The 27,212-nt window shown below is 49.9% G+C and overlaps 1 protein-coding gene across 1 annotated transcript; it reads right to left on the bottom strand.

Moving 5' to 3' along the window:
- Positions 1-1,522: 1,522 nt before the first annotated feature.
- On the bottom strand, positions 1,523-27,012 carry LOC119702503 (trifunctional purine biosynthetic protein adenosine-3-like). The gene is made up of 21 exons (XM_038140725.1): positions 26,863-27,012; positions 25,221-25,316; positions 24,131-24,305; positions 22,681-22,792; positions 22,170-22,229; positions 21,208-21,333; positions 20,628-20,715; positions 19,807-19,892; positions 19,219-19,387; positions 15,472-15,703; positions 15,266-15,360; positions 14,938-14,955; positions 14,489-14,580; positions 11,435-11,633; positions 9,199-9,348; positions 7,995-8,201; positions 7,110-7,250; positions 4,919-5,049; positions 3,117-3,258; positions 2,108-2,223; positions 1,523-1,805 (listed from the first exon to the last, which is right to left on the bottom strand). The coding sequence occupies exons 1-21, from the start codon at positions 27,005-27,007 to the stop codon at positions 1,527-1,529; spliced, it is 2,859 nt and encodes a 952-aa protein (XP_037996653.1). The 5' UTR covers positions 27,008-27,012; the 3' UTR covers positions 1,523-1,526.
- Between the last annotated feature and the right edge of the window lie 200 nt (positions 27,013-27,212).

A 27,212-nucleotide genomic window follows, 5' to 3' on the forward strand; every position in this document is an offset into this window, starting at 1 on the left:
TATTTCCTTGGAATTGATTTCCCAGGGCTGTAGGGGGGAGAAGGGGCTGTACATGGTGTGGGGGCCGTGGGCCAGCGGGCAGGTCACAGCTCCAGCCAGGGAAGGCAGAGGAAATCAAGACGTGGAGGGGTGAAATCACTGCCCGTGCAGGGAATCAATATCACAGCACTGATCAGAGCAGCTGCAGCACTGCCAGAGAGGCCGGCAGAGAGAGCTGGCCCAAATCCAGCACCCGTTTCCATCACGGGCACCTTGGCCCTGAGTCTGATGTGAAATGGGATTGGGTTTGGGAAGGGACCTCAAATCCCACCCAGTGCCACCCCTGCCATGGCAGGGACACCTTCCCCTGTGCCAGGCTGCTCCAGCCCCAGTGTCCAGCCTGGCCTGGGGCACTGCCAGGGATCCAGGGATGGAATTCCATCCCAGCCCCTGCCCACCCTGCCAGGGAACAATTCCTCATTGCCAAGATCCCATCCAGCCCTGCCCTCTGGCACTGCCAGCCATTCCCTGGCTCCTGTCCCCGCAGGCCTTGTCCCCAGTCCCTCTGCAGCTCTCCTGGAGCCCCTTCAGGCCCTGCCAGGGGCTCTGAGCTCTCCCTGGAGCTTCTCCTCTCCAGGTGAGCACCCCCAGCTCTCCCAGCCTGGTTTCAGAGGGGCTCCAGCCCTCGACTCCTCTGGGCTCGCTCCAGTAGCTCCATGACTTTGTTGTGCCACTCTTGCCACAGCAGATCCTGTTTGGGGTTACTCTGGGAAGCTCCCACTGCTCTGCCACGGAAATGGATCCCTTGGAAGGATGAATTCCCCTTGGAAACACCAGATCAGTTTTACAGCTCGAGCCCTGTCCATGTAAAACATTTTCTCCTTTACAGGTTTAAAAACAGAATGAAGGAATCCCAAGCCTGAAAAGCCAGCCTGGCTCTCACCATGGATATTCCAAGGGGGTGTAACGAAACCTGTGATCTCAGGGAAAAGGCTGGGAAGGGAAGCTTGGGATACTGAGACATCCAAGAGAAGCACATGGAGGAGAAGGGAAGAGAAAATGAGCAGAGCCTGAGCTCCTCAAGGACTGGCCCAGAGCCCCTCAGGGTCCGGCCCAGACCCCCTCAAGGGTGTGTCCAGAGCTCTTCAGGATCCTGCCCAGAGCCCCTCAGGGACCTTTCCAGAGCCCCTTAAGGACCTGCCCAGATCCCCTCAAGGATCTGCCCAGAGCCCTTCAGGGATCTCTCCAGAGCCTCTCAGGGTCTGCCCAGAGCCCCTCAAGGATCTGCCCAGAAACCCTCAGGGACCTGCCCAGAAACCCTCAAGGGTCTGCCCAAAGCCCCTCAGGGACCCACCAAGAGCCCTCAGGGTCCTCTCTCCAGAGCCCCTCGGGGATCCGCCCGGAGCCCCTCAAGGATCTGCCCAGAGCCCCTCAAGGATCCCCCCAGAGCCCCTCAGGGTCCTCCCCTCAAGGTTCTCCCCAGACCCCCTCAGGGTGCTCCCCTCAAGGATCTGCCCAGCGCCCCTCAGGCATCCCCCCAGAGCCCCTCAGGGCTCTCCCCAGCGCCCCTCGCGTTCCGGCGGCTCCTCGGCAGAGGCCGCTCCGCGTCCCCGCTCCTCCTCGGGGCTCAGCCGCTGGCTCTCCCGCCTCCAGCACGTTCTTCCGTGGGCTCCCAGCCAGGCGGCCCCGCTGGCCACGAGCTGCAGGGCCAGGGGGAACGCCCTGAGCTCGGCCTCCTGCAGCCGCTCGCCCAGCGCCGCCTCCGTGTCCCCCGGCCCCGCGGGCAGCGGCTCCCGGCGGATCGCGGCGCCGGCGCTCGGCTCCTCCTGCGGGCACACAGCGAGGGAGGCCGGGCAGCACTGGGGAAGGGGCTGGGGTGTGGGGGTGTGCGGCAAGAAAGGATTTCCTCTCCGCCTGGGAGGAGGAGAAATGGGAAAATCCCACCCCGAAACGCAAGGGAAGAAGAAAGGGCTTCACGCAACCCCAAGTCTTGCCGGTTTTTACCGGTAACAATCCCAAGGTTCCCACACCTGTTACCTCCACCTGTTTCTGCCCCCAGAAAGAGAAGGAAAAAAGCAAATTGCTAACTTCCAAATGTTTCTGATTTCCCAGTTCTGAGGCCACTCACCAGGACGAAATGCACAGTGCAGCCTGTGACCTTGAACCCACTCTCCAAGGGCTCTTGCTGGGCATTCCCATCCTTGATGAGTGGAACAAGCGATGGAGAAGCATTCAGAATTTTCCCTGGGCATCAGTGTGAGAGGAGAAAAAAAGAAAAGGAAAAAAAAAAGAGATAATTTGAACTGAATTTAAAAATAAAATGAGGTGTGATCATCAGTCCAAACCGTGAATAGCACTGCTCTGCTCTGAGGGAATTCTGCCTTCCAGGAGCATGGGTGCAGCAGCATTCCCAAAGGAGACTGTCCAGGCTGTCAGTGAGTGAGTAACTCCTGAGTAAAGCCTCAGGAGCTGGCACTAACTCACTGCTCACCCCTCAGTAACTCACTGCTCACCCCTCACTCGCTTGGGGCACACACGGAGCTGTGTCAGGGTGTGCAGGACACCACAGGAGGGAGGAATCCCTCCTGGGAATGGGTAAATCCATCTTTCTCCCATTTTTCTCTGAGAGGGAACTGCAGGGGCCGCGTTCAGCAGGACTCCCCAGCACAGCTCCCTGGCAGAGGATGGGATCAAGCTCCTTCCCTGGGGAAGGCACAGAGCCACCCCACATCCCCAATCTGCCCCTCTCTCACTGCTGAGGCAGCACAAGGGGCTCCTCTGGCAATCCTTAGCCAGAATCCCAGCACAGTCCCACTGCCAGAGGGAAGGGAAGCAGAATCCCATATTCAGAATTCCCACACCACAATTCCCACAGCCCCACTGCCAGAGGGAAGGGAAGCAGAATCCCATATCCAGAATTCCCACAGCCCCACTGCCAGAGGGAAGGGAAGCAGAATCCCATATCCAGAATTCCTGCAGTCCCACTGCTAGAGGGAAGCACAGGGTTTCCTTCCTGGAATGTCAGCAGTGCCAGCAGGGCTGAGGGATTTAATCAAAGGACAAGGAACCCTGACAGTGGAATCCTGCTGAGACCAACCAGCCCTGCTTCAGTTTCTCTTTTACATTTGATTCCTTACCTTTCCATTTTCGGAGAAAAGGGCTGGACAGAACTCTCATGAACCCTGACAGGCAGATCAGCTCCACAGAGAATTCCTCCAGGACTCGGTCAATGGTGCTGTCGAATTCCGAGCGGCTCCCGTACAATTTGTGATCAATCACCTGGAGCAGCGAGGCACAGCAAAAGGTGGGATTGGGAGCAGCTGCTTGGGCAGCAGCGAGGAACACACCAGATTAATTCCAGGGCACTCCATGATTTGAAAGGAGGGCACAGTGAGGTGGGGTCACTCTTTTCTGCCATGTCCCAGGTGAAAGGGTGAGAGGAAATGGCCCTGAATTGCACCAGGGGAGGTTCAGATTGGAGATTAGAAACTGTTTTTCCCTTGTAAGAGTGGCCAGGCACTGGAATGAATTGCTCAGGGAGGTGGTGGAGTCAATTGGCCAGACCCTCTGGGTAAGGGGAGGAGGAGATCCTTTATTTCTACCCCACCTCCCATTTTCAGCCCCCCAGGTGAATGCTGATTCCTGACTCTCCTGAGGACCTTCAAACAAAGGGCTCACAAAACTTTGTACTCCTGCCTCTGAAAATGTGAGTGAATCTTGGTAACACTTTTTTTTTAGACCTGAGTCAGAAAAATATCACATGAATCCAACTCAGGAGCTGAAGAAGCTGCTTCAGAACCCTCTCCATGCAGGGACAACCTCTAGCAGAGTTTATTTCCATCTGTGCACAGCTGTAAAAACACCTGCTCAAACCCACTTGATGTCAGAAGGGAGAGCTCCTGCCTTTGACATCCCAAGTAATGGAATGTTCTCAGACAATGCTGGTGGTCCTTGCCAGGGGCTTTTATGGAACAAGGCAGAACAAATTCCTGTCCCAAAGAGCTGCCTTGTGGCCCACAGGCAGGAGAAAACTTGGATGGGACTGGGCACAGTGTGAGACACAGGTTTTCATCCTGGAGAGGAGAAAGCTCCAGGGAGAGCTCAGAGCCCCTGGCAGGGCCTGAAGGGGCTCCAGGAGAGCTGCAGAGGGACTGGGGACAAGGAGGGACAGGAGCCAGGGAATGGCTGGCAGTGCCAGAGGGCAGGGCTGGGTGGGATCTTGGCAATGAGGAATTGTTCCCTGGCAGGGTGGGCAGGGGCTGGGATGGAATTCCATCCCTGGATCCCTGGCAGTGCCCCAGGCCAGGCTGGACCCTGGGGCTGGAGCAGCCTGGCACAGGGGAAGGTGTCCCTGCCATGGCAGGGGTGGCACTGGGTGGGATTTAAGGTCCTTCCAACCCAACCCAGTCTGGGATTCTGTGATTCTAAGGAGGGATAAACCCAGGAGACAACACATTCCTGTGCTTTGCAGAACCTGAAGCTTGACTGATTTCAGCCAAAGCCTGAGGCTCGTGGGCTTCAATCTCAGACCCAGCTCATCCATTGAAATCTTTTCCCTGGGATGCAGTGCTCGCTGCTGAGCTGGGAAAAGCCCTCAGAGCCCAGCGAGGACTCCCAGCTCTGTGCTCCATCCACGGGGAAAGTTTCACACTGAAGTGAAGCCTCAACGCTCAGCAAGCACTTCCTGACCACGGGCTCAGAAGCGAGGAATAGAAAGGAGAAGGGGATGTGTCCTTACTGCTAGAGATGGATAATGAGATGATCAGCTCTTGCAATTTCTGGCTTTCTTTCTAACTCCCCGGATTTTCCATGATTTTAAATCCTTTTACCATCACCAGCGCTGCATTTTTTCCTTATGCAGTCCTTTTGCTGTAATTCTTGTTAAGGTTTAACAACCCTTTTGACCCCTTCCGAAGCCAGCGGCGTCTCTCCCGCTTACCCTGGTGGGGATGCCGGCGCGGGCGGCGCAGCGCAGCTCCTGCACTCCGGGTCTGTTGGAGATGACCAGCACCAGCTGGGCACAGCTGCCCGCCTCCCGGGCAGAGCCGATCAGCGCGGGCAGGGCCGTGCCTGCGTGCGGCGGGGAGAGAGCACAGTGGGGGGGTGCTGTTACATTTTAGTTCAACGCTATGCTCTGTCTGACCCCACGGAAATGTACGGTTCATTCCAAACCTGGGATGCTCCCCCGTGTATCTGGAATCCCGTTGGCCCGAGTCTTATTCCGTGCCCACTCTGAATCTCCCTGTTTACCTGTGCGAGGGTAAACATCCCATCCCTCCCTCCCCATCCCTCTGGTCCCCCTCAGAAACCATGCTTCTCCCAGGGGTGGGACCCCCAATAAACCTTCATTTAATTAGCACCCTCAGGAGCCGTGTGGAGTCTCTTTGCCTGCCTGCTGCTACCAGCGAGGATACAGCTTAGGGGGCCCCCGGGACCCCCAAATAAACAGCAACAGGGGGTGACACAGCAGCACCCACCGTGGGCAATCCTCTGAACCCATCCCCTCAGGGAAATCCCCAGAGCTTTGCCTTGGAGAGACTTACCACAGGGTTTCCCCCACCCGGAAAGGACTTCCTCATGAAGTGTTGTTTAACACTGAACCACTCCTGTTCCCTTCCCATATGGCCCAAATTCTCATGGTTTCTCCTTTCCCTGTTCCTGTTGCCCTGATTTTTTAAGTTTTTCTAAGCCTTCTGATGTTTACATTCTTGTAAGGAACTTTCTCACACGCTTTATGTAAATAACTCATTGGCTTGCATTCTTTTCTGGAGGAGGAGAAATTTGATGGGCTGTTGGTTTGTCCAGAGTCATCGGAGAGGTGGCACTGTCACCCTCCAATCCACTGTCACTTTTGGAAATCTATAAATGTTAGAGTCAGGAATTAAAAGTGCCTTTTTCACCTTGGGAGAGCTGCGTGTCTGCATCATGTTATTTTGTGTCCTATAGCCACATCTCAATGAGGATACCCTCATTGCTTGTGGTATCCCTGGTGGCTGGCTCTTCCCTGTAGGGCAGTGCCCTTTGCCCTGCCCCTTGTGCCACCCCTGTGCCATACTTAGCCTTGTGCACATCACACAGCTTTGTCTTTTGTGCCTGGTTTCCCTTCAGCCTGCTGAAATAAACCTCGCTGGAACTGACCCTGCAAAAGGCCCTTCTGCCTCTCTTGGCTGAGCAAGCTGTGGGGAGTGTGGTGTGTGGGTGTTGTAGATACATATTATAATATTGGCTTTTCTCAACTATTAAAGTGGATTTTGTATGTGTGGTGTTAAAGTAACTTTGTTATCAAGATATGGTTTTTATTTCTGTTGTTCATTAAGCTCAGTGAAATAGCTGGTCTGGGTATGTTTGTGTTAGAATGCCTGCTGGGATGGGATAACTCCCCATGAGCACAGGATGAGGACACCTGTACAGATCTGCCAGCCATCAGCACTCACCTCTGAAGGCAGTGTGGGCCAAAGCCCAAAAACTGGAGGTGATGCTAAAAAAGGACTACAAGCACAACCAAGGAATATGCATGCTCTAAAAGAGTGGACCCAAGAAGGAGATATGCTAAATAGTTTTTGGAACATGTAAAGTAGTTTGGGGAAAAGTTTACTATGTATAAGCATCCATGAACATGCCAAGGGCTGATGTAATGAAAAGGTATTTGAGGGGTATCCCTGAGGATAACGGGATGCTCTTGGCTGAGTAATAACCTTTGCTCTCTGGTCCTTCTCTCCTGTTGTCCTTTATTAAACTTTTTACATTTTCACAGGAGAGTGAACGTGCTTTTCACGGTGAACTTGACTGCCTTGCCTGAAGGCCTCCCCAAGCAGCTTTTCCACAGGAGATGCTTACTGGGGATTATAGGTAGCAGCATCCACCATGTAAACCCCACTCTGCCACCCCACAGCCCTGGGAGGAGCTCTCAGCTGCTGCTCAAAGATCTGCTCACCCACAAACAGCACTGAGGGTGGGGGCGCTGATAAAGCTCAGTTTTTAAGCAGCGCAGCACAACTCTTTGACTTAAAGTGAAACCCTGGACTTTGAGAAGTCTGGAGATTCCCCTGGAAGAAAGGCCAGGGGGACACACCTGAACCAGCCTCTCCTGTGTGAGGACCCTCTCTGTGCCAGGACAAGTGACAGCTCACCTGCTCCAGAGACAAGAACAGCCACCTTCACCTTTCTCTTCCTGGGCTGGGGCTGGATCTCGGCAGTGCTGGCATCCAGCAGCTGCTGGGGGCTGCTCAGCTGCAGGGCCTCTGCCAGATTCTCCACTTCAATGTGAGAACCTGCTCCAAACACATGAGGAAAGCGTTAGATTTTACCTCTCCTTCTCAACTGACTTTGTGTAGTTTATTAATAATGTTTCAACGACAAGAAATTGCATCAGCAGTGAATTTATGCTGGCACAGATAGAGCTCCGGAGGGATTCAGGGCTTGAACAGCCCAGGTCCCAGGAGCTGTGCTGCTCTCTGCTGTTACCTGCTCACAGAGTTGTTCACAAAGGCCCAGGCGTGGCCTTTTCAAGGATCAATCCCATCTTTTATACCTCCCATGTTGCAAAAGGACACAAAAAATGGTGCTGACAGAGCTGAGGTGACATTTTGGCTGCCCAAACTGTTGGGTTTCCAGAGGGATTTTGGTGGATGTCAATCAGTGCCCCACCAGGATTCAGCCTGACCATCAACACACGTGACTGTACGAAGCTGTGGCCTGTCCTCAGCCTTTACACGGCTCTGTGTGAGCTGGGAAGGGCTGGACAGGAGGGGAGATGATCACCATGAGTGTGGTAAAATACCCCCTGATTTTTGGAACAATCAGCACAGGGATTCCCTGAAGCCTCAGGGAGGGGAAGAGGTTATCCAGGTGCTGCCACTGTGAAACAAGAACTCATTTCTCATTTATTTAAGACTGAAATGTAGATGTGGAGGCGTCCAGCAGCCTCCAGCCCAGTGAAACAACAGGAAAGTGGTGTGAACTACACAGACTTTGCAGCAGGGAGTCTCTTCAGTCCCACGAGGACACCTGCTCACCTGTGTGACAAGGGGCAACCACCTTCCCAATCAGCCAGGCCTCCTGCTGCCTCTGGATGTCCTGGAGAACGTGCTGGGCCAGCTCCTTCTGCACGACCAAGACGGCCCCAATCCCACAGGGAAGGGTCTGAGCCATCTCCTCTGCAGAGAGGTTCCCCTCCCTGTAGAGCCAGCCAAAGATTTCAGGGATCTTCCAGCTGAGAGCATCTGGGAAAGATTGAAATTGGTGTGTGGGCAGCACAACTGTTTGTTATTATTTATTATTTACTATCTGCAATGACAGTGACGTGTCACAAGAGCTGGTAGAGAGCAATTCTTGCTGCCACAGAATCCCCAAATCCCCGGGGCTGGCACAGCCCTGCCAGCCCATGCAGTGCCAGCTGTGCCCCACGGCCACCTTGTCCCCAGCCCAGAGCACTCAGTGCCACCTGCAGGGGACACCTGCAGGGATGGGCACTGCAAAGCTGCCTGGGCAGCCCCTGCCAAGGCCTGAGCACCCTTTCCATGGGCAAATTCCTGCTGCTGGCCAAGCTGAGGGGACCTTAAAACCCATCTCAATCCATCCTCTGCCATGGCAGGGACACCTTCCACTGTCCCAGGCTGCTGCAAGCCCCAGTGTCCAACCTGGCCTTGGAAATTTCTTTCTTTCCTTTCAATTTCATTCTAGACAAATACAACCCCACACACAGACATCTTTCCTTCCCCCTCCCCATCCCCACTGTATTTTTAGACTCACATGAACATGGTTTTCTTTAGTATTTCAAACTTCTGAATTCTTTGCCCAATTTTGGCTTCATCAGAAAAAGTTCTGCCTTACAGATGTCAGGTGATGTGGGGAAGCTACCAAAAAGTGCATTAAATGTGTGTGTGTGGAGCAAATAATGCAAATTTATTGCCCTACCAAACCTCAGCATTTGGTCAAAATGTTTTGTTTGGAGAGGTGTCCTGAGGAACACACAATGTTCTCCAACACCTTTTGTCCTGGAGATGTGCTGCCCTTAATCTCCTCTGGGATTTCCCTCCTCCAACCAAGAGTGGGGCTCATGACTGGGAACAGGAATGGTTTTGGCAGCCCCTCGGGAAGCAGCCGCTTGGGGCCGTTCCCCTCTGCAGGGACATTTCTGAGGATTCCACAGCTGAAGCTGGAAGGTCAAGGCCGTGCTGGGCCCGAGTTCTGTCCCCCAGGAACCCCCCAGGTACTCACCCAGGACGGCGCTGACGTGCTCGGGCAGGAGCCTGGAGATGCCCCCCAGGAGCCCCTCGGCCGTGGGGGCAAAGCCCTTCACGTGGCCGGAGCGAAGCACGGGCAGCAGAGCCGGGCTGAACATCTTCCCTGGGGTCAGCAAAACATCTCCTGCAAGCAACAGCCTCAGCTCAGCCCTGTTTAAAACCTCAGGAGAGGTTTAGAATCAAAACTCACCGAATGGGTTGGACTGAGAGGGATTTTAGGGATCATCCCATCCCACCCCTGCTATGGCAGGGACACCTTCCCATGTCCCAGGCTGCTCCAGCCCCAGTGTCCAGCCTGGCCTTGGGCACTGCCAGGGATCCGGGGATGGAATTCCATCCCAGCCCCTGCCCACCCTGCCAGGGAACAATTCCTCATTGCCAAGATCCCACCCAGCCCTGCCCTCTGGCACTGGCAGCCATTCCCTGGCTCCTGTCCCTGCAGGCCTTGTCCCCAGTCCCTCTGCAGCTCTCCTGGAGCCCCTTTGGGAACTGGCAGGGGCTCTGAGCTCTCCCAGAGCCTTCCATTCTCCAGGCTGAATTCAAGGTTCGTGGGGTGTTTTCGGGAATCCTTCCCGGACAGGCTCTCTCCCAGTCCTTGCAGAATGCCTTGGGAAGGAGGCAGAAGTGCTCCCCACTCTCGCAGAGCAGCGGACACCATCCCGACCCCAAAGACTGAGGAACCCAGCCCGAGGGGAGCAGCCCCTGCCCTGCAAACGCCTGGAGAAGAAGGAGAGCCCACCCAGCGTGGTGTCCCCGCAGCTGCCCGGCGCCGGCGAGGAGCAGCGCAGCGAGGATGTCAGCAGGATCCGCCGCACGACGCCGAAGGCGCGGCCGTGGATGCCGGGGGAGCCCAGCCCCAGGAGCGCGTCCCCCTGCTCGGCTCTGCGCAGCCCCGGCAGCCGCTGGCCCCGCTCCACCGCGCCCACCGCGAACCCGGCCAGGGCACAGTGCCCCGGGGGACACGGGGCTGCCGCTTCGGTCACCTCCTCACCTGCGAGGGGAGAGACAGGGGTCAGCACCTGCTGCTTGGGGTCGTTTTAGACACACAGAATCCCAGAATGGTTTGGGTTGGGAGGGACTTTAAACTCACCCAGAGCCACCCCTGCCATGGCAGGGACACCTTCCCCTGTGCCAGGTGCTCCAGCCCCAGTGTCCAGCCTGGCCTGGGGCACTGCCAGGGATCCAGGGATGGAATTCCATCCCAGCCCCTGCCCACCCTGCCAGGGAACAATTCCTCATTGCCAAGACCCCACCCAACCGTGCCTTCCCCTCAGCTCAAAGCCATTATTGTAACAGCATTTTAAATTCATGGCGTCTCCTAAAGTCAGCAGCACATCCAGTGATGTCGCCATGATATTTTATGAAAATCCTTTTGCCAGGATTTTCTTCTCCTGAGAAGCTGAGGAGCCTCAGGAAAGAAATGTGAACTATAACTCCCTGCTGCTGTGGGATGCAACAGGTGCTGCCTTGGCTGGTCCATGGGAGGTGTTTCTAATTAATGACCAATCAAGGATGCAGCTGCTCAGACTCTGCTCAGTCACAGCCTTTGTTATCAATCCTTTCTATTCCTGTCCCACCTTCTGATGGATCCTTTCTCTCTATTCTTTTAGAATAGTTTTAGTACAGCATTTTTAATATAATATATATGATAATATAATAAATCAGCCTTCTGAAACATGGAGTCCAGATTCTCCTCTCTTCCCTTGTCCTGGGACCCTGCAAATCTCACAACATTTTGTGATCCCGAGTGACTGAAGACCACACAGGGACACACAGCCCAAGAAGATTCAGATATATTTTTAAAATCCTTCTTGGTTTGTTACTTCACCTCAAGACTCCAACAAAACAAAGCTTCATGAAAGAAGAAGTGATTTTGTCATTATTAACTCTGGTACTCACGTGGCACCTCCCTGAGTATGGGAGAGGGCTTGGAAACATCAGCTTTGAACAGTGTGAGGCTTCCAGTTCTCTTCTTGGTTCAGGGATGAAGAAGGAAGAACAAGGATCCAAGTGCACAAATACCAAACCCATCTTTCTGTGCTGACCCATTTTACACACCAGGAAGAATTGAAGCACAAATTCTCTACTATTTCTTCCACCAAACAGAAACCAACAATTCCAGGGCCACATTCTGCCTCCACCTCCCAAATCCATTTCTCTGGTGATAAACTCAACCTCACGCCCTTCTCAGAGGAGAGGAGGGTCCATACCCAGGAAGGCACAGCCTGCACTCCTGCAAGCCTCAGCTATTCCTTCTTTGATTGTCTCCATCACTTCAGCATCGAGTTTGCCACAGGCCAAATGGCTGAGGAAGAAGAGGGGCTCAGCCCCCTGGGCCAGGAGGTCATTGACACACAGGGCGACCAGGTCCTGCCCGATGGTGTCGTGTCTTTTACAGACCTGGGCCACCTGCAAAACATGGTGGGAAGGAGAAACAGGCAAAACTCAATTATTCATCAGTGAAATCAGCAGAAACCTTCTTTTCTCTGAAAGGAATCACTGCAGGACATACATGGAAGACAGAACCTGGTTGAAATCAAGAGAACACAGCTCATTTTCTTGCAGACAGAAAAAGATCTATTTTGCCTTTTTTTTTAATATTAATTTAATTTCAGCCATAGCCACCTAGAAATTGTCATTTTGAGATTTTTTTGTTTGTTTGTTTTCTGGAGTATTATCATAGAAATTCCATAATTATCATAGAATCATGGAATGGTTTGGGATGGAGGGACCTCAGAGCCCACCCAGTGCCACCCCTGCCATGGCAGGGACACCTTCCCCTGTGCCAGGCTGCTCCAGCCCCAGTGTCCAGCCTGGCCTTGGGCACTGCCAGGGATCCAGGGATGGAATTCCATCCCAGCCCCTGCCCACCCTGCCAGGGAACAATTCCTCATTGCCAAGATCCCATCCAGCCCTGCCCTCTGGCACTGGCAGCCATTCCCTGGCTCCTGTCCCTCCTTGTCCCCAGTCCCTCTGCAGCTCTCCTGGAGCCCCTTCAGGCCCTGGCAGGTTTTTGGGAAAGCACAGACAGTTCCCTCAGGGCAGCTGCTGTTTGGTTTTAGAGGAACTCCTCGGGGTGTCTGCATTTCACAAGCAATGACAGCTGGCTCAGGTGTTGTGGCCCCCATGAAGCTCTGCCATTTCCAGCTCTCAGGGGTACCCTGGAGCCTCCTGCTCAGCCCACAGGGCTGCCAAGGCCAAAGGCTACACAGGGATCCCAGAATTATACAATCAGAGAATTATTTAGGGTGCAAAAGGCCTTTAAGATCATCAGTGGATAAACTTCCAAGGAGGTTCCTTTCACTGACACAGCTCCACCTGTGCAGGAAAGGCCAGGACAGAGGGATGGGTGAGGGGAAAACGTGGATAAACACCACTGGATTCCCAATGGGGAGGGAGCAGCACCCAAACAAAGCCTGGGCTTGGGTTCCTGATTGATTTCCTGGCTGCTGGATTGGGGAGTGCTATGGAAACGGGCACCCCATGGCCTTTGCTGCATGACAGCACCTCCCTGGCACTGCTCCAGCAGCAATCCTGGCAGGCAGCTGCCAGCCTTTCCTTGGCCAAGGAACAACCTTGGGAACACAGCGGGGATGTCTCTGTGCCAAGCAGCTGGAACAAAGGCCACAGCAGCCTGCAGCAATCCCTTTTTCATGCTCAGAGGTGCCTGAGGGTGTGAGACTGCCAAAGACTTGGGCATGATTCTGCTCAGTCTCCTGCTCTTTGTGACCTGGCATTAAAGGCAGAAACCATTTGAAACAAGGGACATTGCTGTGCTTGACAGTGAAAGGAGCTTCAGATCTCCACTCCCCTGATGGCTCAAAAGCTTATGATTTAATAGACAAATAAATCCCCAGGTCACCTTATCCTGATTCAATACATAAATATATTCCTGGTTCAATTTATCCCAATTCTCTACATAAATATATTCCTAACTCAGCTTTTTTTTTCCCTGTGTGTTCTTGGCTAATTAAAATTCTTTATTTCTTGGCTTCTTTAATGTTTATTTCTTCCATCCTTCCTTGTCCCAGTGCCCTGACCTGTTCTCCCTCTCCACACACAATTTCTTAGGCTGAGCCTGCCAGTTCTCATTTCAACAGCTCCCTGTGCTCCTCCACACAGATTCTCCTCAAAGTTTACAGCAGAAATTCTGGGGTTCAGTGCCTCAAGTTTTCAGCTAAACTTTGGGTTGTTATCATTTCACCACAAAATATCCACACCCTCAATTAAGTGTGCCCAGGCCTTGCACAAATAACAGCTTCCAAAGTGCAGGTGCCCACTGTGGTGGGCTCAGGAGGGTGCAGGTGGTGGCACTGGCTGTGGCACTGAAGCAGCCCTGGCAGGTTGTTGGAACCCTGGAAACTGAGAATTTCAGACTTTCTGTGCTGGCAAACACCGACCCCCAAAAGAGCACTGCATCTGAGCTGAAACTGTGGAGGAAACTTCCAAAATGAAAGGACAAAACTGAAATGAATGGCGCGTAGTTTAAATAGAATTGTGTAATATCACACGGTAAAAAACTTAGGGTTTAAAGTTTTAGAATACAGGAATATATAAAAAACAAGATGGGTTTTAAGCAGAAGCTGATCCTTCTTTACCTTCTTCATATACTTAAGTAGCATTGTGTAATTAGATAAAAAAGTCCATATTACAAGTCATGGGTAGTGAGTTACTAAGTTAAAAGTAAAAATAATTTAAGTGTAATTTCTTAATTAGACAGTTTATCCTAAAAAAAAACTTCTAGAAAGAGAGCTACAACTCCATTTTTTACCTTGTTAGTAAAGTACTGTCAAACTCACAACTTGTAAGACTGTAACATAAATAAAAACGAATTAACATCTAAGTCCAAGATACAAGACACAAACATGTAAAGAAACAACATAAAGACATGGAAGTCAGAGAAAACAATCCAAATCCCAAATAGGGGGGATGAGGAAATGCCTTAATCTTAAGGCTGAAATCCTCTTGTAAAATTATAGAGAAAAACTTTTTCCCTATAACACACAAAAGTACAGAGAGACGAGAGTGTTCAAACTGCTATCAAACAAAAGCCTCCACACCAAAGTAAACAGATAGTAAAGTAGTTGTAACCTATAAGATGTTTAAACAGAGAGAGAGAAATGATGACCCTATACCCCCAAAGAGAGAAGAAGACCTCGATTTCCAGAGATGATTTTAGAAATAAATAATTAAAAAATTAAAAATCATAAAAATCAACGGCAGGTGCCATCAGCTTTGCTGCAGTGGAGCTGCCAGTTCAGTACCTGCAGTTTGGGTCCAAGGCCCTTGGTCTGGGACACCAGGATGGGATCATCATAACCAGAGGCCCTCAGGTCAAAGAAAGCAGCAAAGGATCCTCCTTCTGAGGACAAACAGCATGGACTGACTGATGGGAAACAAACCACCCAAGCCTCTCACCAAGAAAACAACTGCAAATTATCCCCAGATCCCCGGGGCTGGCACAGCCCTGCCAGCCCGTGCAGTGCCAGCTGTGCCCCACGGCCACCTTGTCCCCAGCCCAGAGCACTCAGTGCCACCTGCAGGGGACACCTGCAGGGATGGGCACTGCAAAGCTGCCTGGGCAGCCCCTGCCAAGGCCTGAGCACCCTTTCCATGGGCAAATTCCTGCTGCTGGCCAAGCTGAGCCTGCCCTGGCCCAGCCTGAGGCCGTTCCCTCTGCTCCTGTCCCTGTTCCCTGGCAGCACAGCCCGACCCCCCCGGCTGTCCCCTCCTGGCAGGGACTTGTGCAGAGCCACAAGGGCCCCCCTGAGCCTCCTTTGCTCCAGTGTTTCTATTACCATTATTTCATTTATTTATTTATTTCCATTAGATTCCTCTCCACTCTGCACCTGTAAGAAGCACAATCCCCTCCATGGCAAGGCAGGCATTTGTTAATTCATCGTTAGAGGAGTGACAAGAAATTTATTTTCTTTCTTTGTGCTGATCCCAGCCCAATTTCAATGCCACGAGTGCATTGCCCAACCCCCAGGGAGACAAAAACCAAAATACTGAGGGAATTCCCAGATTCTCCCCAGTCCTACCTGCCCTGGTGCCTCTCACAGCTGAAGTTGGTGGCAGACAGCTCAAAGCCTCCCTGGCTCCAGCTCCCACGTGTCTGTCCTTGTACATCAGGGCCCTGTGGGGAGGGAGGGACGAGCTGGCAGCAGCAGTGACCCTTTCTGCAGGCCCAGCAGAGGTGGCCCAGATGTGAGAGGCGGGGAGGAACATCTGGGCAGTGCTCACGTACAGGGGCTGGCGCAGCAGCCGCAGGCCCCGGTGCCCGATGTCCCTCCTGAAGGTGGCCCCCTGGAAGTGGATGGTGGCCACACCCCTGTTGGCTTCTCCCAGGGCTTCCAGCAGGCCCTGCCTGACGGCAGTGATGGACAGGACTCTGCCGCCGCTGGTCACCACCCTGCCGTCCTTCAGCGCTGTGCCCCCGTGGAACACGTGCAGCCCCAGCTCCTCGGCTTGCAGAAGCCCTGCAGAGACAAATTTGGGGATTCTCCGAGGGTTTTGAATTGCATTCTCTGTTGGCAATCTCAGAATTAAGGTGGGAAGAGCCCTTCAGGGTCACCCAGTGCCACCCCAGCCCCACCAGCATCACCCCAAACCCTGTCCCCAAGGCCACATCCAGACTCCTCTGGGACAATTCCAGGGACTCCAAACCTCCCTGGGCAGCTCAGCCCAAGGCCTGGCCACTCTGCCAGGGAAATTTTCTTCCCCAGTCTCCAGCCTGAGCCTGCCCTGGTGCCATCTGAGGCCATTTCCTCTCCTCCTGTCCCTGCCCCTCCTGGCAGGAGTTGTGCAGAACCATGAAGTCCCCCTGAGCCTCCTTTGCTCCAGGCTGAGCCCCCCCAGCTCCCTCAGCTGCTCCCCCCAGGATGTGTTTTCCAGACCTTTCCCCAGATCCATTACGGTCTGTGGGCAAAACACTGAAGATTGAATTCCTTTACTCAGTCAAGGGAGAGCAAGAGAAATTTTCACCTTTGCTTTTTTCTGAGAAACGGCATCATCAGTGAAAGGCTGCACTGGCTCCAGGAATCCCCCTCTGAGCCATCCCATCATGGAATCCCAGACTGGTTTGGACTGGCAGGGACCTCAAAGCCCAGCCAGTGCCACCCCTGCCATGGCAGGGACACCTTCCACTGTGCCAGGCTGCTCCAGCCCCAGGGTCCAGCCTGGCCTTGGGCACTGCCAGGGATCCAGGGGCAGCCCCAGCTGCTCTGGCAATTCCATCCCAGCCCCTGCCCACCCTGCCAGGAACAATTCCTCATTGCCAAGATCCCATCCAGCCCTGCCCTCTGGCACTGGCAGCCATTCCCTGGCTCCTGTCCCTGCTTGCCCTGGGAATTGTCTCTCTCCAGGTTTCCTGGGGCTCCTGCAGGCCCTGTAAGGCCACCCTGAGCTCAGCCCAAAGCTTCTCCTGTGCAGCTGAACAATGCCAGCTGTGCCAGCCTTTGCTGCCAGCAGAGCTGCTCCAGCCCTCTGCTCATCCTGGAGCCTCCTCTGGGCTCTCTCCTACCAGTCCACATCTGGGACACCCCAAAAGTAAAGAAAGAAATCCCATAGGAGCAGAAATGTGGGATCCAGGAGCCCCCACAGGACACATCCTTGCCCTGTGCAGGAAAGCTGTTCTCTCTCTGGGAGCTGTGGGGAATTCGTGCAGGGCTTTCCTGCAGGAAATCACAATCCACAGCCATTTCCTGCCTGGATCCTCCCCTCTCCCTGGCATTACACCATCAGTGCCGATGGTACCTCTGCTCTCCCCCGCTCTTCCATCCTGCCCACTCCAACAATTCAGCAACACCTGAGCTGGTGCTCCACAAACACGCACAGGGCTGCTCTGACACAGGGCAGCAAAACTGTGCAAGGTTTGGAGTTGTTTAGATTCCTGTTTGGAGGGAAGGATAAGGGACCAGGAGGAACTGCTGCCATCACCCGGGGAAAAGAGAATCAAGCACAGCTTGCTTAGATTCCCGTTGTGATAGGGGAACAGGAAAAACTGCTGCCATCACCCGGGGAAAAGAGAACCAAGCACAGTTTGCTTAGATTCCTGTTGTGATAAGGGACCAGGAGGAACTGCTGCCATCACCCGGGGAAATGAGAACCAAGCAGATTTTGTTTAGATTCCTGTTTTGAGGGAAGGATAAGGGACCAGGAGGAACTGCTGCCATCACCTGGGAGAAAAGAGAACCAGGCACAGTTTGTTTAGATTGCTATTTTGATAAGGGACCAGGAGGAACTGCTGCCATCACCCGGGGAAATGAGAACCACACAGTTTGTTTAGATTCCTGTTGTGATAAGGGACCAGGAGGAACTGCTGCCATCACCCGGGGAAATGAGAACCAAGCAGAGTTTTCTCCTTGCTACAGGTTCAAGGAATTCCTCCCCCTGGCCCTGCTGCAACCCAACCCCTTTGCATCCCGTTTGAAGGAATACTCCAGAATAAAAAGTTTGTCGAGCCATTAAAATCAGAGAATCACAGAATATCCTGAGCTGGGAGCACACACAGGGATCACCCAGGCCAACCCCAACAATCCCACCCTGGAGGCATCTTCCAAAAATATGTGATTCAATGTGAAAAAGAGAAGAAAAACGAATAAACCCCAGGAAGCTCTGAAGTGGAAGATAATAACGGAATAATAACATAATAATTAAATAAATAATGATAATTACATAATTATAATGAATAAAAGAAATTATAAGAAAATTATAATGAATAAAGGAAAATTAAAAGAATTATAAAAGAAAGAATAATAAAAGAAAAATAAAAGAAAAATAAAATAATGGATTGAACTGCACTGATTTGAGTCTCTTTTTTTGTGATTAACAAGCAAGGGTTCAGAAACTCTGCCAGGGACAAGGCACCACAGCACGACCTTGTCCCTGGGCAGTGGAGAAATGGAGAATCTCTCTTCTCCCCAGAGAGAAAATGCCAAAAATTGCTGCCAAAATTGGGGAGCCCTGGCCAGGAGCTGAAGGGCTGGGCTGGGCCGACACCAGCAGAGGGTGGGACTGGCAGGGCAGGAGCTGAGAGGGCTGGAAATGGTTCTGTAACAGTTCCCTCTGGTTTTAAACACTGTCAGCATCTCCATGAGATGCTGAACCAGGAGTACTGGAACAGAGGAAGTGGATATTGAATAGCTGCATGAATCCTGAATATCCACATCCAATATCCAAATGGATATTGAATACCTGTATGAATCCTGGATATCTGTATCCAATATCCAAATGGATATTGATATCTAAATGGATATTGAATAGCTGCATGAATCCTGAATATCTGCATCCAATATCCAAATGGATATTGAATACCTGTATGAATCCTGGATATCTGTATCCAATATCCAAATGGATATTGATATCTAAATGGATATTGAATAGCTGCATGAATCCTGAATATCTGCATCCAATATCCAAATGGATATTGAATACCTGTATGAATCCTGAATATCTGTATCCAATATCCAAATGGATATTGAATACCTGTATGAATCCTGAATATCTCTGTTGATATCTAAATGAATATTGAATATCTGTTTCTAATATCTGCATGAAGATTGAATAGCAATATCAAATATCCATATGAATATTAAGTATCTATGTCTAACATATATATAGATATTGGATACCTATGCAAATACTGAACATCTATATCAAATATCTATATTCATATTGAATATCTATATGGATATTGAATATATATAGCAAATATCAATAGAAATATTGAATACCTATATCTAATATCTATAGGAATATTGAAAATCTATATATAATATCCAAATGAATATTGAGCATGGTATCTAATATGTGTATATAGAATATCTATTCTAATATCTATATGAATATTGAATACCTACATGAATGTTGAATACCTATCTCTAATATCTAAGTTAATACCTGTACTTACATGAATGCAGACTATCCCAATGCCCACCCTTGCCCAGACCCCTGTGAGGAAGCAATTAAACAATTAACAAGCTCCCAGAGTTACCTGTTACCTCCATGCCTTTGTCAGAGTCTCCTGGGTATCCTGGGCTGGCCATGACCACACACACAGCAGTTCTGTTCTCCAGCCAGGCTGGCATGCAGCTGCAGAGTTTGCCATCAATTGTTGCTTGAATCACTTCGTAAAAATCATTTTTAAGCAGAGGGAGAATTACCTGTAGAAAAGTTTTCAGAACGAAGGAAGTTAATTTTTACTTTGCTGGCTCGTTGAAATTCACCTTAGGGAAAGTTCACTTGATGGGATATAATCTGTACGTGCCACGCCAGTAGAGTTGGAAAGTCTGGGTTTTAATTTAATTTGCAGCATCTTTTGGAACCAAAACATTAGAAACCTAAGGTGTGAGCTTATGTAAAAGGAACATGAATTTAGGCTTCTCCCATTCTGCTTCTACCCAGAAAAACAAAATCTGAGGAACAGATTTTTCAACTAATAATTCACAGGAGCTGACGAGCCCAACTCTTACCTCAGGCATTGTCTAAGATGTTCACATCCAGATCTTTCCCTAGAAATAAACTACAACAGTAAGAGGTAAAAGAATGGAGCATCTTCAATTTTCCAGTGTGTTCCACTCACCTGACACTGGGGATCCCCAAACTGGCATTTAAAGTTTAAAATCTTCACCCCCTCCTTGGTCAGCATCAAACCTGTTTGCAGCACACCTGGACACAAAGCCAAGCAAATCAACTTAAACATTTCTTTCTTTCAAGAACACCTTCAAAAGAAACAGAGCATTTTGGAGCATTCTGCAAATCAGAAGGCCTTAGGAGCAAGAGTTCTGCAAGCCATAATAATTCCCAAATATCCATGAAAGTGACAAGCAGCCACCTGAGGAGCAGGGCACCACATTTTAAACCAAAGGTTCTCTGGCATCGTGCACCCAACTCCGTTCTTACTCAACTCCCACTCCATTCTTACTCAGGCATTGTAAAAAAGGCCCCCAAAATCAGAATTTGAAGATGGGTGGGAGCCCAACTCCTTAGAGGTCTGAGATCTCCTCAGTGCCCAACAGCAGCCCTTGGCATTAAGTGGCACCTGTGGGCGCCACCTGCCTTTTCCAAAACAACTCTGGATAAAGATCTGGAGAAAATGGACATTGTTGTATGTAGGAGAGAGCAGTACTGCAGGGCTGAAGTATATGTTCTGCCCTGAACTGCAAGTAAATCTGTTTTATTTAAAAATACTTAATAAAATCGTGGTGTTTTAAGGAAACAAGGCCAAGGTTCTCTCCCAAACAAAGAGCTGTGAACCAAACGAGTGAGGCTTAACCCTGCATGAAAAATGAGCTGCTGCTGGGTTACTTTTTTAAACAAATACCATCTGGAACTCAGAAGCAGCCTCTGACAATGGAAGCGACCTGGAGAGGGGCTCACCTTGGTTTCCAGGCGCTCACTCACCTACATAGGCTGCTCCTTCTTGTCTCAGGCTGTCCACCACCTGCTGGAGGATGGCACCCCTGATTTGCTCTAGAAGAGCCTCTGGAACCTGACAAGCAAATGGAAGCCATGGGGCAGTGGTGGCACCTGCTGGCCTTGCTGGAAGGGCTGGGCAGGGCTGAGGAGCTGCCTGAGGTGTTTGCTGCTGTCCCCCACCCCTGCTCCTTCCCTTGGGGTGCTGCTGTCTGAGGGGGGAATCTCACTGCTCTGCCTCCCGAGGGGGTGTGGGTGCTGCTGAAGGTCTGGGACTGGAACCTGGGCTGAACACAGTTCTGTCCTTGGAGAAACACCCACTGAAAACGTGGTGGGGCAGTGCTTTAAGGACCAACAAGGACCCCCAGGTTGGGGGGGGCAAAAATGTCCCAGGCACGCGGGGAATTCTGCAGGGATTCCCGACGTGATGCTGATGGGAGCAGAGAAACACAAAGCTTAGGAGTAACAGAAGAGGCAAAAGAGAGGCCGCTGCAGAGAATGGAAGCCCAAAGGATGAGTGCTGAGGTGAGAGCGCTCCAGAAGCAGAAGGGCCCTGCAGGGGCTGTACCTGAGGCACGGGGCAATAGGCTCCCATCCCTGCCGTGGTGGGACCCTGCTCCCCGTCCAGCAGCCGCTTGTGGGGCTGAGCCGGGGGCGTGGAGGCCACGGTGACACCGTCGGTGAAGCAGGAGCACTGCAGGGAGAGACGGGCACAGCGGTGACAATGGCCACAGCGGCCACAATGGGACAGCGCTGCTGGGCACAGGCTGAGGCTCAGTTGTGCTGGGAAATGTAGAAATTGCAGAAGCCCAGACTGCAAAGGATATTCAATCCCACCCAGTGCCACCCCTGCCATGGCAGGGACACCTTCCCCTGTGCCAGGCTGCTCCAGCCCCAGTGTCCAGCCTGGCCTGGGGCACTGCCAGGGATCCAGGGGCAGCCCCAGCTGCTCTGGGCACCCTGTGCCAGGACCTTAGCACCCTCTGAGTGAAGAATTCCTCAGAATCCATTTAGATCCAATAGGATCGATCTATTCTGCTAGAAGCCCACTGACCTGAAGGATTCATTGTTTCTTTCTCATGTTTAAATCACCAAGAGAAATGGTGGCTCCCATTACAATTCCCTCTTGATGAATCAGATTTTGAGTCCCATGGGAACACATGCCTGTCCTCTGGCATGTGAATAGCCTAAAGGAGGCACTCAATATTAGCACAAAGCTACAGATGTAGCAAGAATTACCAAGGCAAAGTCCATGAAAACATGTTCTGGGTCACTTTAGAGGGAAAAAAAATTCCCCACTGTAAATGCAATGTCATTGTTAATGTAGAAGAAAAATCTACTGACAACATGTCATGCTTAGCATGACACAGGGCTTAGATTGCATATTATGCAATAGATATTAATTTGTCAAAGTGCAAATAAAACAAAAGAGAAATAAATAAATTTGAAACAATAAACTTGGGTGTTTACACAGAAGCACAGCAATAATGCCAAAGAGTAAAAGCACAACATCACACCATCGATACCTACAGAAAGTTCTTCCCCTTGAAGCAGTTCTTCAATAACAACCATCTCTCCAAACATCCTGTCCTGTAAAAGACAGAACAAAACAAAAGAAATCCCCAGTGAGCAGATATGAATCCACTGCCTAAATCCTCTCTTCATTTTCTTTTAACAAAAAAACCCCAATGTATATGAGAAGTGCCAGCTTGCTTGAGTGCCAGTGGGGAAAGCCAATGGAATTTCATTTGCACATAAGGAGGCAACACTGAAATATTCCCTATCAGGCCTGGGAGACAAGGAAAAATTACAATTTGGAGGGGCAGAGAAGTGTGACCTGAGGCTGGAACAGAAGTTCAGTCACAAAAGCTCCAAACCCTGCCTGGGGACACAGGAGGAATCTGAGGAGACTCAGGGAAACTCTTGAGCGGGATGAACAATTTCTCCCAAAAATACTTGCCCCCTGTAGCAGGAATTACAAACTCCCAGAGTACAGAGCACCAAGATTTGGACTGGCAGGGATTAATAAGGATTTTTCCACCTGCATAATCTCCTGGACAGCTCTGCAGGCCTCCTCCTTGCTGGCTGCAATGGTCACCTCCTTCCTGGCCACTGGCCCCCGCGCCCGCACCACCCGTGCAGGGAAGTCTGTGCTTTAAGGGAAGCAGAGAGAGGTCAGACATCCCTGCAGCAGCCAGGGAAATCTCCACTTTGCTCCTGGATGTACCTCCAGAATTTCCCCGCTTACTCTGAAACACAAGGTAAATCCAGAAGTTAAAAAAGAACAAAGCATCACCCTGGTAAGGAATGGATTTTAACGTTACCCAGTCACCCTCTGGCTTGTGAACAGCCAAATAAAACATTTTTGGAAGGGCTGAATTTCCTGTTTCCTGAAAGGACACCTCACTCTCCTTTCCACACTGTGATTTCTGTTAGGTTAAACCTCAGCCCAGTTGATACCACCCAGGCTCCCTTTTCCCCTACCTCTCTGTGCACACCTGGGACAGTTTTCCCTTTGGATCCCTGCACTTGCTGACAGAGAAGGTGTTGGCCTTGGCTCCGTGTGGCAGCAACATAAACTGGGTGTTTTACAGAGCAAAACCACTGAAAAGGTTGGTTTTACTCCCAACCTTTAATAAAAAGGTTTTTATTAAAAAAACCCCGCAGGTTCCACGAGTTCATCCCACATGGAGCTCTTGCCAGCAAGGACAAGGAGTCTGGAACACAACCCACAGGCAAAGAAATGGGATTGTTCTCCTTTAGTTATGGATGTTTGACCAGAACCTTCCAAATCATCCTCAGAGAGCGTTTTGCTGGAGTCTGTCTGGGTAGAAATGATTCTTAGCCCTTAACTAACTGAAATATTTGTTGAAATATTTTTCTCCATTAAAAGTTTTGTCTTATAAATTATTATTGAGCAAGCTGAAGGAGCAGATGGAAAAGAAGAAGAGCTGTGAACTCAGAACAGAAAAATCAACCTGCTGCAGTTCACAAAATCACAAAAGGGTTGGGTTGGAAGGACCTTAAATACCACCCAGTGCCACCCCTGCCATGGCAGGGACACCTTCCCCTGTGCCAGGCTGCTCCAGTCCCAGTGTCCAGCCTGGCCTGGGGCACTGCCAGGGATCCAGGGGCAGCCCCAGCTGCTCTGGGAATTCCATCCCAGCCCCTGCCCACCCTGCCAGGGAACAATTCCTCATTGCCAAGATCCCATCCAGCCCTGCCCTCTGGCACTGGCAGCCATTCCCTGGCTCCTGTCCCTCCTTGTCCCCAGTCCCTCTGCAGCTCTCCTGGAGCCCCTTCAGGCCCTGCCAGGGGCTCTGAGCTCTCCCTGGAGCTTCTCCAGGTGAGCACCCCCAGCCTGGCTGCAGCAGCTCCACACCCGTACCTCCATCAGTTGTCCCTAATTCCAGAGCTGATTAATTCAGCAAGAGCTGAGGGGCTCCCCAGCCCCAGGTGCTGGCAGAGGAGCCCCGTGGCAGCTCATGTACCTGGTGATGAACCTGCAGGCCTCCTGGGGGGTGCTGAAGGCTGCCCAGCGCGCCGTGGGGAGCCCGTGGCGCTGCAGGAAGGCTTTGCTGGAGCTGCTGTTGGAGGCCAGCTGGGCCGCCCTGGCCCCCGGCCCGAAGCACCGAACTCCTGCTGCCCTCAGGTCATCCACGATCCCTGAGCCACAGACACAGCACAAGCACCCAGGGCGCTCTTTGGGGACACGTGACACGAGGAGATTCCCATCCTTCATCCCTCTGTTACCCCTCCCTGTGTCTCAGGCAATTCTTGCAGCCTCCAAGCGAGGTTCTGAATATCCACTGACCCTTCTCAGCCTGTGGTTTTAAGGCTCTTTAGCTCTGTACTTTACTGAGCACTCCCACAGTTACCCCCCCACTGTAAAGCAGATTTCAAGGTGCTGATTTCTTCTATATTGTATCATATCCTACTAATATCATATCATATTATACTATAGCATACTATCCTCTATCATATCATACTATACTATATCATATTTATTATATTATAATTATATTATATCATATCCTACTAATATAATATATTATATAATATCCTACTATATAATATAATACTAATATCATATCATATTATACTATATCATACTATATGAGATCATATTTACTATGTTATAAATATATTATATCCTACTTATATAATATCATACTAATATCAAATAACACTAATATAATATCATACTAAAATCACATAATATTATATCATACTATCCTATATAATATCTGACTATATTATATCATATTCATAATATAATTATATCATAATAATATAGAATAATAATATTATTGTATTATGTTATAATTATATTATATCCTACTATATAATATCCTAATAATATAATATTATATCATATTATACAATATAATATCATACTATCCTATATAATATCATACTATACTACATAATATTTATTATATTATATTATATTATATTATATTATATTATATTATATTATATTATATTATAATTATAATTATATTATATTATAATTATATTAATCCCATTTATATTTTTTTCAGTCAAATTAGGTTTCTTTAATTATTTTTTCTAACTTACCAGCTGCCAGAAGTGCTTCTGGGCCGACTACCACAAGGCCAATGTTGTGATCTTTGCAGAACTGGGTGACAATAGTGTGATTGCTCACTAATACAGCTGAAAAGGAAAAATAATTGACTGGTGACTGTAAAGCCTAAATAAGAGACAGGAGATGAGAACATCTCTTTTCCATCCCCCTAAAAGTGTGATTAAAATCATGAAGCAGCCCACTCAAGGCAAAGTGGAATATCAACGTAATAATAGCAGGGTCCAAAAGGAGCTGGGAACAACTCCAGTTTGCACTACTGTTTTTAATACATATCTGCTAACTGATTAAATCTCTTTTACTTGTCATGTTTAATCAAGATATATTTTAAAAAGCCGCTTGTCACAACAATAACAACTCTGAAAAATAAAACTTAACGTTGGGAAAGAGATTCAGTTTTAACAGCCGAGTAAAGATTTACTCAAAGCATTGGATGATGCAGCCATGCATCATCATAAATTTTGCTGAGCAGCCTGGGCAGACACAGAGATGTTTCTTTTCAGAATGAAGAACTTTGAGCTCTCTACTCCTGGGTTAAATTTCACTTGAATTGGTCACAGAATTCAACCACAAAAGTGGAAGAGATGAGGTGCAGAAATGCAGTCTCACATAAGCCTCACCAGCTTAAGCAGCAAGGCTGAAAACAAACAGAGCAGGGTGTTTTAGGAGGCAGCTCTGAAATTTAGAAGCAAAACACAAAATAAAGTGGAAATCTGTGCCTTCAATCATTTGTGGCACCAGTAAAACACAAGCAACTGGCACCTGCCTGTGGGGTTCACATTCTCTGGACCTGAAAGAAGCAGGGAAAAGCATGATCAAAACAATTCTTACCTCACTTGTTGTGCCAAAGGGAAATACATTGTGGAAGATTGTTTACCTGAAGGGAATTGGTGACTGGATTCTGGTGTGAGTGTTTTGAGCCATTGGCCAATCGAATCCAGGTGTGTGAGTTGGGACTGTCAGCTGACAGGCACGAGATTCTGGGCAGCGGAGTGAGCTGGGTGCTTGGGCAGGTTCAGTTTAGATGTAATGCAATATTGAATAATATAGTCTAATAAAGTAATCATTTAGCCTTCTGATAAGATGGAGTCAGATGCATCATTTTCTCCCCCTCGTTGGGGTTGCCCTGCATTTACTGTACCTGCCTGTCACCATCATATTTTCTGAAAAATCCTCTTTGCTCAGGATTCTTCTCCTGGGAAGCTGAGAAGCCTCAGAGAAAAAGGAAAGCAATATTATCTCATTTGCTTCTCCTGTGTATTGCTGCTTTGGAATGTGTTTGGAGATTGTTTATCCAACATGTGAATTGTTTTGACTGAATGACCAACCATGGTCAGGCTGTGTCGGACTCTGGAAGGAGTCACGAGCTTTCATTATCATTCTTTGTAGCCTTCTGTCTGTATCCTTTCTCTATTCTTTAGTATAGTTTAGTAGAGTATTCTATAATATAATATAATATAAAATAATAATAAATTAACTTTCTAAGAACATGGAGTCAGACTCATCATTTTCCTCCTTTGTCCTGGGGACCCAGCAAATACCACACCTGCCCAGCTGGTTTGTCTCGTTGCTGCAGTGCCGATTGCTTGGACTGGGATTTTCCTCCCCCCTTTTTACCTGAATTGGAGATTTTTCCATTGCCAGCCGTCCCTGCATTCCCTGGAGCCACAAACACGTGTTTGACGTGGGGGGACTGGGCCAGCTTCCAGGCCAGGGCGTGCTCCCTGCCGCCGCTGCCGATCACCAGCACCCGCTCAGCCATGGCCCTGCGGGACACAGCCGTGGGGATTCTCAGTCAAAGAGAGAACAGAGACCATGGCTTAGAGGAAAGAATTCAAGCAATTATTTATCTCTCTCTCTGTAACCATTGTTTATAGATATGGCTCTCCACAGGTGCTATTCGTAGCACCAATAGTGTGAGATGTTTCTACTCTGAGACCAATCAAGGATCACCTTTGTGGCATTCA

This window comes from Motacilla alba, chromosome 1 (assembly GCF_015832195.1).
Source record: "Motacilla alba alba isolate MOTALB_02 chromosome 1, Motacilla_alba_V1.0_pri, whole genome shotgun sequence".
In the NCBI taxonomy this organism is placed as follows: Eukaryota; Metazoa; Chordata; class Aves; order Passeriformes; family Motacillidae; genus Motacilla; species Motacilla alba.

What these genes read in the sequence shown, in the direction of transcription:
- LOC119702503 (XM_038140725.1), bottom strand. Translation starts at nt 27,007, where the DNA reads ATGGCTGAGCGGGTGCTGGTGATCGGCAGCGGCGGCAGGGAGCACGCC. An exon ending in GCCTGCAGGTTCATCACCAG is followed by an intron (nt 22,793 to 24,130) that starts GTACATGAGCTG and finishes CTTCCCTTAAAG; the next exon opens with CACAGACTTCCCTGCACGGG. An exon ending in GCGCCGGCATCCCCACCAGG is followed by an intron (nt 3,259 to 4,918) that starts GTAAGCGGGAGA and finishes TCGCTGCTCCAG; the next exon opens with GTGATTGATCACAAATTGTA.